At 43.5% G+C, this 16,016-nt stretch overlaps 1 protein-coding gene across 5 annotated transcripts in view; it reads right to left on the bottom strand.

The window, feature by feature from the left end:
* The window catches only part of LUC7L (LUC7 like), a 46,677-nt gene that overhangs the window by 29,525 nt on the left and 1,136 nt on the right, over positions 1-16,016 (bottom strand). For 3 of the 5 annotated variants that reach the window (XM_066383074.1, XM_066383076.1, XM_066383078.1), the window contains exons 2-3: positions 14,830-14,924; positions 6,555-6,653 (exon numbers count right to left, since the gene is read on the bottom strand). In XM_066383074.1, the coding sequence (XP_066239171.1) occupies positions 6,555-6,653; positions 14,830-14,924 (194 nt within the window). Of the gene's footprint in view, positions 1-6,554; positions 6,654-14,829; positions 14,925-15,537; positions 15,621-15,881; positions 15,953-16,016 lie in introns of those variants that run through there. The other 2 variants (XM_066383077.1, XM_066383079.1) reach the window with 2 other exon arrangements.

Below are 16,016 nucleotides of genomic sequence, written 5' to 3'. Positions count from 1 at the left end.
GAAAGCAATCAATGAACAACTAAGGAGTCCCAACTCATGATTGATGCTTCTTATCTCTCTTCGTTCCTGTCTGTCCCCCTCTCTCTCTGTCCCTGTAAAAAAAAAAAAAAAATACCCGCTGTAGAATAAAAATGATTTAAAATATAATTCAAATGCCTGTTATATTTAATATACAGTGTGTCTGTAAAATCACGGTGTACTTTTGACTGGTCACAGAAAAGCAACAAAAAGACAATAGAAATGTGAAATTTGCACCAAATAAAAGGAAAACTCTCCCAGTTTCATACCTATTCAGTGCAGTTTGATGTGGGCTCACGCACAGATTTTTTAGGGCTCCTTAGGTAGCTATCCCGTACAGTCTCTACAGACCCGTCACTGATGGTCTACCAGAATGGGGTTTCTCCACCAAACTGCCCGTTCCCTTCAACTGCTTATCCCACTGAGTAATGTTATTCCTATGTGGTGGTGCTTTGTTATAAAGGCGCCAATATTCACGTTGCACTTTGGTCATGGATTCAAATTTAGCGAGCCACAGAACACACTGAACTTTCCTCTGCACTGTCCACATCTCGACTGGCATGGCCGTAGGCTGCTCCGCTGTATACACGGTGTTACGTCATCATCTGCGCATGCACACAAGCTGCCACATCATCCTACAGAAACTGGGAGGGTTTTCCTTTTATTTGGTGCAGATTTCACATTTCTATCATCTTTTATTGCTTTCCTGTGACTGGTCAAAAGTGCACCATGACTTTACGGACATACTGTATTTGATTAAAAATTATCACCTGGACTTAAAAAGCTCCAAAATATCCCTGACTGATCCACTGAACGGAGTCTGATTCCTCTCCCAGTGTCATGATATGCTCTTCCAATTAATTCTAGAAAGAACATCAAACTTATAGCACTTTCACAGACTTTGAAGATAAATGTTTGGCCTGTCTCACAGAATTATTGCCAACAATGAAGAGATTCTACCAAAACATTTGGTGATCGGCCCTGGCCGGTTGGCTCAGCGGTAGAGCGTCGGCCTAGCGTGCGGAGGACCCGGGTTCGATTCCCGGCCAGGGCACACAGGAGAAGCGCCCATTTGCTTCTCCACCCCTCCGCCGCGCTTTCCTCTCTGTCTCTCTCTTCCCCTCTCGCAGCCAAGGCTCCATTGGAGCAAAGATGGCCCGGGCGCTGGGGATGTCTCTGTGGCCTCTGCCTCAGGCGCTAGAGTGGCTCTGGTCGCAATATGGCGACGCCCAGGATGGGCAGAGCATCGCCCCCTGGTGGGCAGAGCGTAGCCCCTCGTGGGCGTGCCGGGTGGATCCCGGTCGGGCGCATGCGGGAGTCTGTCTGACTGTCTCTCCCCGTTTCCAGCTTCAGAAAAATGAAAAAAAAAACAAAAAAACAAAAAAACATTTGGTGATCTATACAAGAAAAATCAGCCTGACCAGGAGGTGGCGCAGTGGATAGAGCATAGGACTGGGATGTGGAAGGACCCAGGTTCGAGACCCCGGGGTTGCCAGCTTGAGTGCAGGCTCATCTGGCTTGAGCAGAAAGCTCGCTAGCATGGACCCAAGGTCACTGGCTCGAGCGGGGGGTTACTCAGTCTGCTGAAGGCCTGCGGTCATGGCACATATGAGAAAGCAATCAATGAACAACTTCGGTGTCACAACGAAAAACTGATGATTGATTCTTCTCATCTCTCTCCGTTCCTGTCTGTCTGTCCCTATTTGTTCCTCTATCTGACTCTTTCTCTGTCCCTGTAAAAATGAAAGAAAGAAAGAAAGAAAGAAAGAAAGAAAAGAAAGAAAAGAAAGAAAGAAAGAAAGAAAGAAAGAAAGAAAGAAAGAAAGAAAGGAAAGAAAGAAAGAAAGATAGATCCAAACAGCCTGACCAGGAGGTGGCACAGTGGACAGAGTGTCAACCTGGGATGCTGAAGACCCAGGTTTAAAACCCCAAGGTTGCCAGCTTGAGTGCAGGATTAGAGACATGGCCCCTTGGTCACTGGTTTGAGTAAGGAACCACTGGCTCAGCTGGAGCCACCCAGTCAAGGCACATATAAAAAGCAATCAATGAACAACTAAAGTGCTACATCTATGAGTTGACGCTCCTCATCACTCACCCCTCTTTCTCCCTCTGTTCCTCTTCCTCTCAAAAAGAACAAATTTATAGTCAAATTTATAGTTTGAGGAAAAAATGTATTTTTCTAAGTTTATTCTGCAAAACTAAGGAAATAAAAGTTAATATAATTTGTTACTTTAAAGTCAGGCCACTTTTATTATTAAAGTAATCCAGGTACAACCAAACACTAATATGTGTAAGTTTAAAATTTTAAAGGTAGGGTAAATTCTATGACATGTGAATTCTAAAACTATTACTAATAAAAAACCTTTTAAAGTAAAATTTCCCTCCCTAGCACCCAGAGGTATCTGTTTAGGGCTCCATGAAATATCAGTATGATAGAACCACAACTTGTGTAAACCAGTCTTATTAATAGTTTCATTGTGGCTTTTCTTCCCATTGAAAAAAAAAGTTGCCATGGGTTTGATTCCCGGCCAGGGCACACAGGAGAAGCATGCATCTGCTTCTCCACCCTTCCTCCTCCCCTTTCTCTCTCTGTCTCTCTTCCCCTCCCGCAGCCAAGGTTCCACTAGAGCAAAGTTGGCCTAGGCACTGAGGACGACTCCATGGCCTCCACCTCAGGAGCTAGAATGGCTCTGGTTGCAACAGAACAATGGCCCAGATGGGCAGAGCATCGCCCCCTTGTGGGCATGCAGGTGTATTCCAGTCAGGCGCATGCGGGAGTCTGTCCTTCTGCCTCCCTGCTTCTCATTTCAGAAAAAAAAAAAAAAAAAATGTAGCTTGATTTGATTAGTATCGAAATTGTAACGTTCAAGTCTCCCAGTCTGTTAATATGGGATGCCTTTCCATTTATTTAGATCTTTAATATTTTTCAACAATGTTTTAGAGTAGCTGTATGTATTTTACCTTAAGATTTAGTGGCTATCTTCAAATTATTTTGGCAAAAACTCATGAGTGATCATAAAAGTGATTTCCCCCCCAGAGCATCACAATCTGCTTATTCTCTGTGATGCTGACAGTGTCTTTTGATCTCACTACTTCTTCCTTTCTGCTTTACCACCAATGTGCAGCTCTCAAAAAAAAAAATTGAAAAAAAAAGTTGCAACAAGAACCCTTTCTCTGTACTCATTTGCACAATCTATAAAATATCTTCCCGGTTGCCTAATTCTGGGAGGAGAATATATGAACACTAGACATGCTGATAGTTCCTGACAGACTGCCTTCCTACAAACACATCTGCTCCAGGTTAACCTTCACGCTTCAGGGTAGGAGGACCTCGGCCATGTGTTCACAGCACTGATTATGAAATATTTTAATATAAACTTTCTATAATGTTAAAATTATTTTTAATATGGAGGAGGAGTGGTTACCTTTATATATGAAAAAGTAATTCCTGCATATGGTAAGTTTTCACACAGCACAAAAAGGTCTGTTGACCTGCTTCAGCCCTCCTTCCCACCAAAACTACTGTTCATAATTTCTTGGATTCCTCAAAAACTATATTGTATGCGTGACCAGCAGCTGCGCAGTGGATAGAGCGTCGAATTGGGATACAGAGGACCCAGGTTCGAGATTCCAAGGTCAGCCTGAGCGCGGGTTCATCTGGTTTGAGCAAAGCTCACCAGCTTGGACCCAAGGTCACTGGCTTGAGCAAGGGGTTACTCGATCAGCTGTAGCCCCACTGTCACGGGACATATGAGAAAGCAATCAATGAACAACTAAAGTGCCACAACTAAAAATTGATGCTTCTCAACTCTCTCCCTTCCTGTATGTCTGTCCCTATCTGTCTCTCTCTGACTCTATCTCTGCCTCTGTAAAAAAAAAAAAAAAAAAACACACACACACAAAAACTACATTGTACACCTAAGCATGTCAACGAGTATTAAAAAACCCTGTGACTTGGGCCCTGGCCAATTGACTCAGTGGTAGAGCGTCGGCCTGGCGTGCAGGAGTCCCGGGTTCGATTCCCAGCCAGGGCACAAAGGAGAAGCGCCCATCTGCTTCTTCACCCCTCCCCCTCTCCTTACTCTCTGTCTCTCTCTTCCCCTCCCGCAGCCAAGGCTCCATTGGAGCAAAGTTGGCCCAGGCACTGAGGATGGCTCCATGGCCTCTGCCTCAGGCGCTAGAATTGCTCTGATTGCAACAGAGCGACGCCCCAGAGGGGCAGAGCATTGCCCCCTGGTGGGCATGCCGGGTGGATCCCGGTCGGGCGCATGCTGGAGTCTGACTGCCTCCCCGTTTCCAACTTCAGAAAAATACAAAAAAAAACAAAACCCTGTGACTTGGCCAGTCTTGACTGAGGTAGACTTCTTGGTTCTGGCTTTCTGCAGATATAATGCTCTAAATATTCTGGAGCAAATTTATCTTTGTAGATAGACAAGTGTATTAGATATACTCTCACATCTGGCAAAGCTGGAATGCCTTCACATCTTGAGATGCTCGATTATCCAGGACGTAGATCAGGATTACTTAACTCTCCATCTCTTTAGTTCTGAGTGAAGGTAAGCACCTGCCATAGGATTAGATGCCACCTAGGAAATGTTCTTTTCTGTTCTTTGTCCATTTTCTATTCAGTCATTTTCTTGATACTGTTGTCAGTCTTGATGAATTATACATATATACATATATTTATATATATACACACATACACACATACACATAGCAAGACCTTGAGTGACATCATTTTGCTCAGCGTCCACAAGATGCTATAGGAACCTTACTCTTATTTATATCTCTTATTAGCCTATAGTAAAATGGCTTATTTTTCTTTTTTTTAATCTACATTGAATTGCAAGAGGGAGAGAAAGAGGAAGAGAGAGGGAGGCAGAGAGGAAATAAGGAAGGGAGAGAGAAAAGGAGGGAGGAAAGGAGGGAAGAAGGAATCTGTTTCTGCAAGTGCCCTGACCAGGGACCCAACTGACAACCTTTGCGCATCAGGATGACGCTCCAACTAAGCAAGCTATCCAGCCAAGGCCTTAATTTTAATCACTTTTTAAGACTACTGGTTTAAACAGAATTCACTCTAACAACAACATATCCTCTAAAATGCCTTTCCTTTTTTTTCTCTGGCTTCCTCACATCAAGATTAGTTCCTTCCCTGTCTTCAACTCAGGAACCTAAATGGTATCAACCCCATCTACTGACCTCTGGTCATACTAGTGTTGGAGGATTAGAAGAAAAAATTACAACGGAGTGATTCTAAATCATGCATTCTCAATGGAGGAGGGATAAAAACTGGCCTTAAACAGTGAGAGAAATCTTCGATATTACAATGGTTTGTGGCATGGAAAGAACCACAGTACATAAATTGACGTGCAGGGTATCTTTGGTATCATGGAGTGCAGGGGGGCAGATTAAGAAAAAAGGTTTTGCCTGACCAGGCGGTGGCGCAGTGGATAGAGCATCGGACTGGGATGCAGAGGACCCAGGTTCGAGACCCCGAGCGCGGGCTCATCTGGTTTGAGTAAAAAGCTCACCAGCTTGAACCCAAGGTCGCTGGGCCCAGCAAGGGGTTGCTCGGTCTGCTGAAGGCCTGTGGTCAAGGCACATATGAGAAAGCAATCAATGAACAACTAAGGTGTTGCAATGTGCAATGAAAAACAGATGATTGATTGCTTCTCATCTCTCTGTGTTCCTGTCTGTCCGTCCCTGTCTATCCCTCTCTCTGACTCACTCTCTGTCTCTGTGAAAAAAGAAAAAAGGTTTTAAAAAGGCTCTTATGGGAGGAATATACAAAAGTTGTGAAATGTCATTTCATAACCACTAATAACAAAAATTCAACAGTATAATACTAAGTGTTGGTGAGGATGTAATGCTATTAGGGGCGTAAAGTGATATAGCCACTTGATCAAACAGAGAGGAAAAAGAAAAAGACACTACAGAACTATTTTAACACGAACACGTACATCCCTACAAGCTATCAATTCCTCTCCTAGGAACATAGCCTAGATAACAGAATACAGCCCAGATAAATCCTTGTTCATGTACACCAAGATGACAATCATAAATATTCATAATACTCTTCCTAACAGAAAAAAAATGAAAACCAACCTAGAATCAACTCAACTGTCTATAAAAATGGATAGTTTGGGGAATAATCAGAAGTGAAAACAAATTATACCCAACAAAATGGGTAAATAGAAACATTAACATTGAATAAAAGAATTGTTATTAACTAGCTGCACTATGAAATCATTTTATAAGCCTTAAAAACAAGCATTAAACATAATATTCAAGGAATCATAAAAATAGGTAAAAAATATTTTTAAAAGAAAATGATATATATAAAATGCAGAGTAGCGTTCGGGTGGCAGACACACAGTAGGCACAAAATGGTATTGGCCATGCTCTAATCCTTAGCTAGAGTGATGAAACGGGTATCTATTTTGTTTGCTTCATAACTCACATGTGTTACATTATTCCTGTTAGTTCAATATTTGGCTCTTCACAGTAGAGACTAATTAAGACCAAATAAAACTTACATCCAATTCAAAAAACAGGTCTCTTTCTTTACTTGCAATCTCATAATCTGCTCGGAGGGCCAAGTCGTGGATTTTGGTACACTCTCCTAAATCCATGCGCTGTAAAAAACAAAAGTTTACACATGAACATCTACCCAACAGAAAAGACATAACCTAGTGTCTCAAGTGTCACCAAAATAAACAATACTTGTTTGAATACTGAACTGTAATAAGAAAATTAAGAAACAGAGGATGACTGAGAAGCCTTATTTTTCTCTTACCACCATAACAATATAGTACACAAAACTGAGTATTTAACAGGTTTGTATCTCTTTCAGATCTGGAAATAACTGGACTAATAATGACAACTACATTAATTAGCTCTGCCAATTTTATTTTTGTATCCGTCACAGAAGAAATATCTACTCAACGAATAGCAGAATTGGGGATGGGAGGCAAGGAAGAGGCCAGAAAACAAGGGTGTCATGATAGCAACAAGCTTCTAGGTATTCCTTTTTTGCAGTCTTTATTACTAAAGACACTCAAGTTGCAGAGACAGGAAAAGGAAAGCGCATTCCTGACCAGGTGGGGGTGCCATGGATACAGTGTCGACCTGGGATGCTGACGAACCAGGTTCGAAACCCTGAGGTCGCCAGCTTGAGCAACGGGTCACAGGCTTGGCTGGAGTGCCCCCACACAACCTATCAAGGCACATATAAGAAAGAAATCAATGAACGAAAGTGCTGCAACTATGAATTAATGTGTCTCATCTCTCTCCCTATCTATCCCTCAAAAACAAACAAACAAACAAAAACTCCAGCAGATAGAAATCAGGTTTAGGCGCCTGACCAGACGGTGGCGCAGTGGATAGAGCACCAGACTGGGATGTAGAGAACCCAGGTTTGAAACCCAAAGTCGCCAGTTTGAGCGCGGGGTTGCTGGATTGAACGTGGGATCATACTTGACCCCATGGTTGCTGGCTTGAGCCCAAAGGTCACTGGCTTGAGCCCAGATTGTTGGCTTGAGCAAGGGGTCACTTGCTCTGCTGGAGACCCACCCCTACCTCCTATCCCTGGTCAAGGCACATATGAGAAAACAATCAATGAACTAAGGTGCTGCAAAGAAGAATTAATGCGGCCCTGGCCAGCTGGCTCAGTGGTAAAGCGTCAGCCTGGCGTGCAGGAGTCCCGGGTTCGATTCCCAGCCAGGGCACACAGGAGAAGAGCCCATCTGCTTCTCCACCCCACCCCCTCTCCTTCCTCTCTGTCTCTCTCTTCTCCTCGCAGCCAAGGCTCCATTGGAGCAAAGTTGGCCCGGGCGCTGAGGATGGCTCCATGGCCTCTGCCTCAGGCACTAGAATGGCTCTGGTAGCAACAGAGCAACGCCCCAGATGGGCAGAGCATCACCCCCTGGTGGGCGTGCTGGGTGGATCCCGGTCAGGCACATGCGGGAGTCTGTCTGACTGCCTCCCTGTTTCCAACTTCAGAAAAATACAAAAAAAATAAAATAAAATAAAATAAGAATTAATGCTTCTCATCTCTCTCTCTTCCTGTCTGTCCCTATCTGTCCCTCTGTCCGTCTCTCTCTGTCACAAAAAAAATAAAAAATTTCAGGTTTTGGCAATTACAATACAACCTAACACTTGGCTTTTGTGCAGCTCTTTTTATACCAAAAGGAATAAAGCTGAATAGACTGATTTCAAAGTCAAATGATCCTCCAAACATTCTCCTTATCTGGTAAATGACATGGACATATAATTGGGCCTCTCAGTTACCACACTTGAGAAACAAAAGGCTCTTTTAGTACAACAAAAAATCTGTTAACAATAAGATTAGTATGGTGTGCTATTATGTGTTGTAAGCATACATAGAACAATAAAACACTACATAGCTCTTATCAAAATCCTGAGGATGCCTGACCAGGCGGTGGCGCAGTGGATAAAGTGTCGGACTGGGATGCAGAGGACCCAGGTTTGGGACCCCTGAGGTCGCTGGCTTGAGCAAGGGGTTACTCACTCTGCTGTAGCCCCACGGTCAAGGCACATATGAGAAAGCAATCAATGAACAACTAAGGTGTCACAATAAAAAACTGATGATTGATGCTTCTCATCTCTCTCCGATCCTGTCTGTCCCTCTCTCTGATTCTGTTAAAAAAAAAAAAAATCCTGAGGATAAGACTCTGCACACACACCACTCTGACCATCTAAACAGCAACAGGGAAGTCTGTATGCTGAGGATCATGCTATCAAGTCACAGAGCACAAGTTAACAAAACCCTAGCATCTCAATGATGTCCAACCTATTGAAGAAAAGCACGTCTACATAACTAATAAACAAAAATGATGGAGCCTGACTCCTGGTGTCACAGTGGATAGAGTGCCGATCTAGGATGCTGAGGTCCCAGGTTCAAAACCCGAGGGTCACCTACTTGAGCATGGGATCATTGACATGATCCCAAAGGTCGACGGATGGCTTGAGCAAGGGGTCACTGGCTCAGCTTGAGAGCCACCCCCACCAAGGTCAGGCACATATGAGAAGTAATCAACAGAGTGCTGCAACTACAAGTTGATGTTTCTTATTTCTCTCCCTATCTGTCTCTTGCTTAAAAAAATAAAATGGAACCCAGAAATTCCTTTAAGCTCAAACTGAGGTAAAAACCTTCATGGTTCATAAAATCCTTAACATTTGAGGCCAATCAGAGAAGCTCACAGTGCCTGCCCCTTGTGCCCTATCTCACAGAAGGTTTGTGCCATGCTCACGAACAAAGTATCATTCGGTATCACCAGTGACAATACCAACAGCGGGCTGCTTAGTGTGGAGTTTATCTTCAATTCTACCAAAAGTCAACTTTTGCATTTAAATACTAAAATACCTTTTCTCCTTCACCATTTCTACTTGGAAGTCATTTGTAGCTTATGTATACTGGTTACACAGGGGATCTAGTGGCAGGGCAATAGTGGTTCTAGAAGTCTAAGTTGCAACTAGAATCACTGTCCTATAAAGCTGACTTTTGCTTCATTTACTCTTTTAAGCAACAAATATGAGTCTTTAAAACAGGTCATTTCCACAAATGAAACCATATCCTATTGATGAAAAATGAGTAGCAGCTATCAGAAATGTTTAAAAGTTACTGACGTCTCTGCTGCACAAAGAAAACCACCAGAGGAAACAAGCACTAAAACCTTAAGTACTGGCCCGGGCCAGCTAAGCTCAGCTGGTTAGAGCACAGTCCCAATACATCAAGGTTGAGGGTTCAATCCTGGTCAGGGCACTTACAAGAATCAACCCACGTCTGATGAGGTGGAGGCGCAGTGGACAGAGCGTCGGACTAGGATGCGGAGGACCCAGGTTCGAGACCCCGTAGTCGCCAGCTTCAGCGCGGGCTCATCTGGTTTGAGGAAAGCTCACCAACTTGAGCCCAAGGTAGCCGGCTCGAGCAAGGGGTTACTCAATCTGCTGTAGCCCCCCAGTCAAGGCACATATGAGAAAGTAATCAATGAACAACGAAGGTGCTACAATGAAGAACTGATGCTTCTCATCTCTCTACCTTCCTGTCTGTTCCTCTCTCTGACTCTGTCTCTGTCACACACACAAAAAAATCAACCCACAATCACATAAATAAGTGGAACAAATCATCAATGTTTCTCTCCCTTTCCCTCTCTAAAAGAGAAAACCCTAAAAACTAAAAATTGTTTTGCTTTGGTTTTTTTTGCAAGAAAGGAGGAGGGAAAGATAAGGAGGAAAGAAGCATCAAATCAGGCCCTGGCTGGTTGGCTCAGCATTAAAGCATCAGCTCAGGGTGTGGAAATCCTGGGTTAGATTCCTGGCCAGAACACAGGGCACACAGAAGACGCACCCACCTGCTTCTCCACTCCTCCCCCTCTCCTTCCTCTCTATGTCTCTATTCCCCTCCCACAGCCAAGACTTCATTGGAGCAAAGTTGGCCCAGGCGCTGAGGATGGCTCCATGGCCTCCACCTCAGGCGCTAGAATGGCTCTGGTTGCAACAGAGCATCGCCCCTTGGTGGGCATGTGGGGTCGATCCTGGTTGGGAGTCTGACTGCCTCCCTGCTTCTAACTTTGGAAAAATACAAAAAAAAGAAAAAAGGCAGCATCAACTCATAGCTGTGTCACTTTAGTTGTTCATTCATTGCTTCTCATATATGTCTTGACCACGGGCGCCAGTCGAGCCACTGACCCCTCACTCAGGCCAGCAGCCTCCGGGTTTTGAACCTAGGACATCAACACAGCAGGTTGCTGCTCTATCCACTACACCACCACCAGTCAAGCTTTTTTTTATTAATTATTTTTATTTATTCATTTTAGAGGAGAGAGAGAGAGAGAGAGAGAGAGAGAGAAGAGGGAGGAGCAGGAAGCATCAATTCCCATATGTGCCTTGACCAGGCAAGCCCAGGGTTTTGAACCGGCAACCTAAGCGTTCCAGGTAGGCGCTTTATTCACTGCACAACAAGTCAGGCCAAGCCTTTTTTATTAATTGACTGATTTTAGAGAGATAGAGAGGGAAGAGAGGGAACGGGTGGGGAGAAGAAAGTACTCATTTTGTTGTTCCATTTAGTTGTGCACTCATTATTGATTTTAGAGGGAGAGAGGATGGGGATAGAGAGAAACATGATTTGTTATTCGTTATTTACGCATTCCTTGGTTGTCGCTTTTCTATGCCCTGACCTGGGATCAAACCCACAACGGTGTTTCAGGACAACACTAACCAACTGAGCTAACCAGTCAGGACTTAAGTACTAAACATTTTTAACACAATTCAATTGCCACTCTCAACACTTCCAAATGTCAAGAAAGCTTTGACATTAGGGAACCACAAATGAAGCAAAATTCACCAGTCTTCCTTTGGATGACAGCGCTCAAGCAGATATTGCTCAAGTAAGTGGAAATAGGCCTGGGTCCCATGGTTACTCTCTGGAAGTACCTTTTCAGTTTCGCCAATGAGGCAGGGGAATACTGGCCAATTCCCCTGAGTTAACCACTAAGCAAGCTGAAACACCACTCATTCAGCCCTTCCAAAATATCCCAAGTGGCTATTAAATCTAGTGTGTCAGAACTTTTTTACTGCACAAAGACCTGTGTTCTCCATCCTCTAGAGATCTCACAATGCTGACGGAAAGAACACTCAAGGCTCTTTCCAGAACCTTTGGAAAACAAAGCTATTGCACTGTAACAAGTTACGCTTCTTTCCCTCCACATATTCTACTCTTCCAAACTAACTAACCAATACTACACTTCCCATTAAGCCCCAATAAAATTACTATTTCCAACTCTCCTTGCCTCACCCTAATGACAGGAGATGGTTATGAACAAAAACTGAGAGGTATAATCACTTTCATCTTGCTGGTACGTTCTAAGAATTATAATCGTTCCAATTTAACACAAAACACCAACTCCCACCCCATTGTTCAACTCGACCGCTCACCTCCCACTTCCATATAGCCCATACTCAATGAGGCTCAAGCTCTTCGACAACCTCCTTTTGAATTCCCAATCTTCATCCTAATCGACCCTCAGCAGCTCCTAGTTTATTTAAATCTTCGCATGAACATGTCCCCTGGGTTTTCTCCTCTCAGTCTGCTCTTTCTCAGACTCCTTTTGCTGAACTGCACCTGCGCAACCCCACGTGGGGATGAATCTGAACAGTCCATGGCTTCTCGTCACTCGTTTGATTCCACAGAATCTGCCTGCCTTTCCCCCTCACTCACACCAGTCCAGATATACCAATGGCATTCCTGCTGTCCTTCGGCTCCATCTTTTACCCAGAACATTCTACCACCAAACCAGGCACATGTGGTCTTTCTCACCCTTCAGGTCTCTATTCCAAGTCAGTAAGAGGCCTTGCCTTTATCAACCTATCAAAATCCATAATCTATTCATTTATTATTTACCATCTGTCTTCTTCCACTATTAAATGAGAGTAAAGGCTCTGCCTTAATGGCACCATATCCCCAGTGCCTGGCACAGAGGAGGTGTCCAAAAAATATCTGGTGAATTAATCTATACCTAACATTATAAACACTTGTAGGAAATGGCCTTATTCTGGTCATTTTTCTCACCAGCATCCTAGAACACTACACAGGATGTGATCAAGAAAAACACAGTTGAAATGCTTCACTCTGGACCCTAGCCAGCTTGCTCAGTGGATAGTCTGTCAGCCCAAGGTACAGATGTCCCAGGTTCAATCACCAGTCAGGGCACACATGAAAAGCAACCATCTGCTTCTCTTCTTCTCCCTCTCCCCACTCTCGTAGCCAGTGGCTCAAATGGTTCGAGCGCTGGCTCCAGGCGCTAAGGAGAGCTCAGCTGATTTGAGCATCGGCCCCAGATGGGGTTTGCCAGGTGGATCCCGGTCAGGGTGCATGCGGGAGTCTGTCAATCTCCCCTCCTCTCACTTACAAAAAGAAAAAAGAAAAAGAAATGCTTCACTCTGGTATACATCCCTCTCCTCCCTTTGACTTCTTCCACTAAGAGCCATCAACAATTCCAGATTACAAAACTAGTTACATGGGTATCCTACACATAAAAGTTGCACTGTTTATGACCAATGGAAACCAGACCTCTACATTAGTGGATTCATTTGGCTCTGAATTAGCGTATTCTGCTTGATTTCCTTTGGTATACAAAGAACAACACTACAATCTGTAGCGAACACTATAATGCTTTCCTACACAAGGTAAAAGAGCAGGAAAGCCTTGGGTAATAGTCATAAGGTTTGGCATTCAATTCCTATTTGCTGTCAAAGGAGCCAGCTTGAGAAGACTTAATATACCTGGGCAGTTTTCAAGTGGCTGCTCCCACCACTACTAATAAAGCAACGATTAATCACAAAGAAAACATTCACTAGTACATGTACATTTGACCCTTAAAATGAGAACAGTTTTTATATCTACAAGGTAGGTGTGAAAGCTTAAAATGGTGCTGATCTTTATAGGACTCCTTTTCTGTAAGTGCTGAACCACAGTAGCTAATCCTCAACTCTTTAGTTTTCATAAATCCTATCTAATTTTGAATTAATGCACATAATACAAAACTAGCAGTTATCTGTTTGGTTCATCTGAAGTGAACTTAAAATTTTATAAGTCTATATTCATTAGATCATGTGCTACTTTCTTGAAATGGTGGCATAACACATTGGGTTATTCTCAATTGATTTTTTGAAAACCTAAAAATTTGGGGAAGAAATGCATCATTATATAAAAAGTCTAGCACTATGTTTAACATGAAAACAAAACAACCTAGGGTCTCCAAAGAACTATAGGCTGACATGGAGTATACTTTCTGCTATAACCAAATGACACTAATTATACTTCTTAGTTGTAAGTACCTCTAAAATTACTCTTCAAAATTCTAATAACTTTAAGGGAGAATTTTATACTAATAAAATACATTCCAGCCTGACCAGGTTGTGGCACAGTGGATAGAGCGTCGGACTGGGATGCGGAAGACCCAGGTTCGAGACCCCGAGGTCCCCAGCTTGAGCGCGGGCTCATCTGGTTTGAGCAAAAGCCCACCAGCTTGAACCCAAGGTCAATGGCCCCAGCAAGGGGTTACTCGGTCTGCTGAAGGCCCGCGGTCAAGGCACATATAAGAAAGCAATCAATGAACAACTAAGGTGTTGCAACGTGCAATGAAAAACTAATGATTGATGCTTCTCATCCATCTCTCCATTCCTGTCTGTCCCTGTCTATCCCTCTCTGTCTGTCTCTGTAAAAAAAAAATAATAATACATTCCACAACATAAAATTCCAGTAACCTAACAGAACTTATCATTTGAAGAGACAATAAAGGTGATTTTCTACCTAATAAAAACAATTTGGCCCTGGCCGGTTGGCTCAGTGGTAGAGCGTCGGCCTGGCGTGCAGAGGTCCCGGGTTCGATTCCCGGCCAGGGCACACAGGAGAGGCGCCCATCTGCTTCTCCACCCCTCCCCCTCTCCTTCCTCTCTCTCTCTTCCCTTCCCGCAGCGAGGCTCCATTCGAGCAAAGATGGCCCGGGCGCTGGGGATGGCTACTTGGCCTTTGCCCCAGGCGCTAGAGTGGCTCTGGTCTCGGCAGAGCATCGCCCCCTGGTGGGCAGAGTGTTGCCCCCTGGTGGGCATGCTGGGTGGATCCCGGTCGGGCGCATGCGGGAGTCTGTCTGACTGTCTCTCCCCGTTTCCAGCTTCAGAAAAATACCCAAAAAAAAGAAAACAATTTAACTTGGGAAACATATACTGCCTACACAGCACCCCTGTGTGAGTGTTCGGTGATGTTCCCCTCCTTCCCCAAAATGCACCTACCGTCCCGGCCAGGATGTCATGGGGGCAGCAATCCAGAAGGTGACTCTTGCAGACTCGGTCATCTGTAAACTTCACCCTCTGTCTGGTTTCATCTCCTGAAATTTATTTGTGGTTTTAAATAAGACAATACGACGTTAAACAAATACATATCTGGTACAATTCATCTGGATGATTTGCAGACTACCAAATACACTGAAAAGCTCAGCTAGAAATATTTACAACTGGAACAGAATACAGTTTTATGCTAAACGTAGCATGAAGAATCACACTTAATGAGCTTTGACTCCACCATTGTGCCAAAGAAGTCAAGGAGTCAGAAGCAAAAGACTGAGCACCAAAAGGCCATTAACCCCACACATACACGTGGGCCATGAGATACCAAAACCCGTGCTAACCAGAGGGCCATGAATCACCACATATGACCTCTAGCCGGTAGTTTCCACCAACAAAAGCTACTTAATAATCTAATCACTTTGCTGTGGACAAATGTGCAGGTATTCTACCTAAAAATACAAAGAAAAGTTTCAAACTCTACTGTTCACTGATAAATAATCTAGACCTAGTCTTCCTATTCCCATTCACCCCCACCCTTAAAAAAGAGAGTTGGCACCTGGAGTCACTGTTAACAAAACAATACTTAAAAAAAAAAAAAGGCAAAAAGGAACTAGGTTAGTCAATACACACTGTGAGTTCCAACATATACTGTACCCATCTGCATTCTTCAAGACCTCAGCTGCAGAATTTTATGCCCGCTGTTGAAAAGTTTTAAAGGAAAAGTTTTCTTGCCCAACCTGCAGTAAGGAAGTCAGGGGAATGATACATAAAAGTAAAGGCAAAGTGGAATGTGACAAATTTTAAAGCTAATCTGTGTATATGACACAGAGCTGTGTAATACTAGAGGAGGAATATATTTTAGGATTTGCAAGCATCCAGGATTAATGTAGTGTCTTTTATTGAAAATGTTTTCTTTCTAAACTACACTTTTAAAGTTACTTGTGAAAAAAAGCAAACACTTTTTTGTTATAACAGCTTAGAAATTGGTTGTGACTCACGGCTCGATGAACATGAGGCTTTTCTGCAACTCCCTTGCAGATTGATGTAGGCAGGCAAAGATACACTGAACCTTTATAAATAAAATAGAGGGGCCACAATTGTTCAGTTTGTATGAAATAAAAATATGGGAAGCA

The sequence above is a fragment of the Saccopteryx leptura genome, chromosome 4 (assembly GCF_036850995.1).
Source record: "Saccopteryx leptura isolate mSacLep1 chromosome 4, mSacLep1_pri_phased_curated, whole genome shotgun sequence".
Taxonomy (NCBI): domain Eukaryota; kingdom Metazoa; phylum Chordata; class Mammalia; order Chiroptera; family Emballonuridae; genus Saccopteryx; species Saccopteryx leptura.
This window is presented reverse-complemented; position numbering and strand designations above follow the sequence as displayed.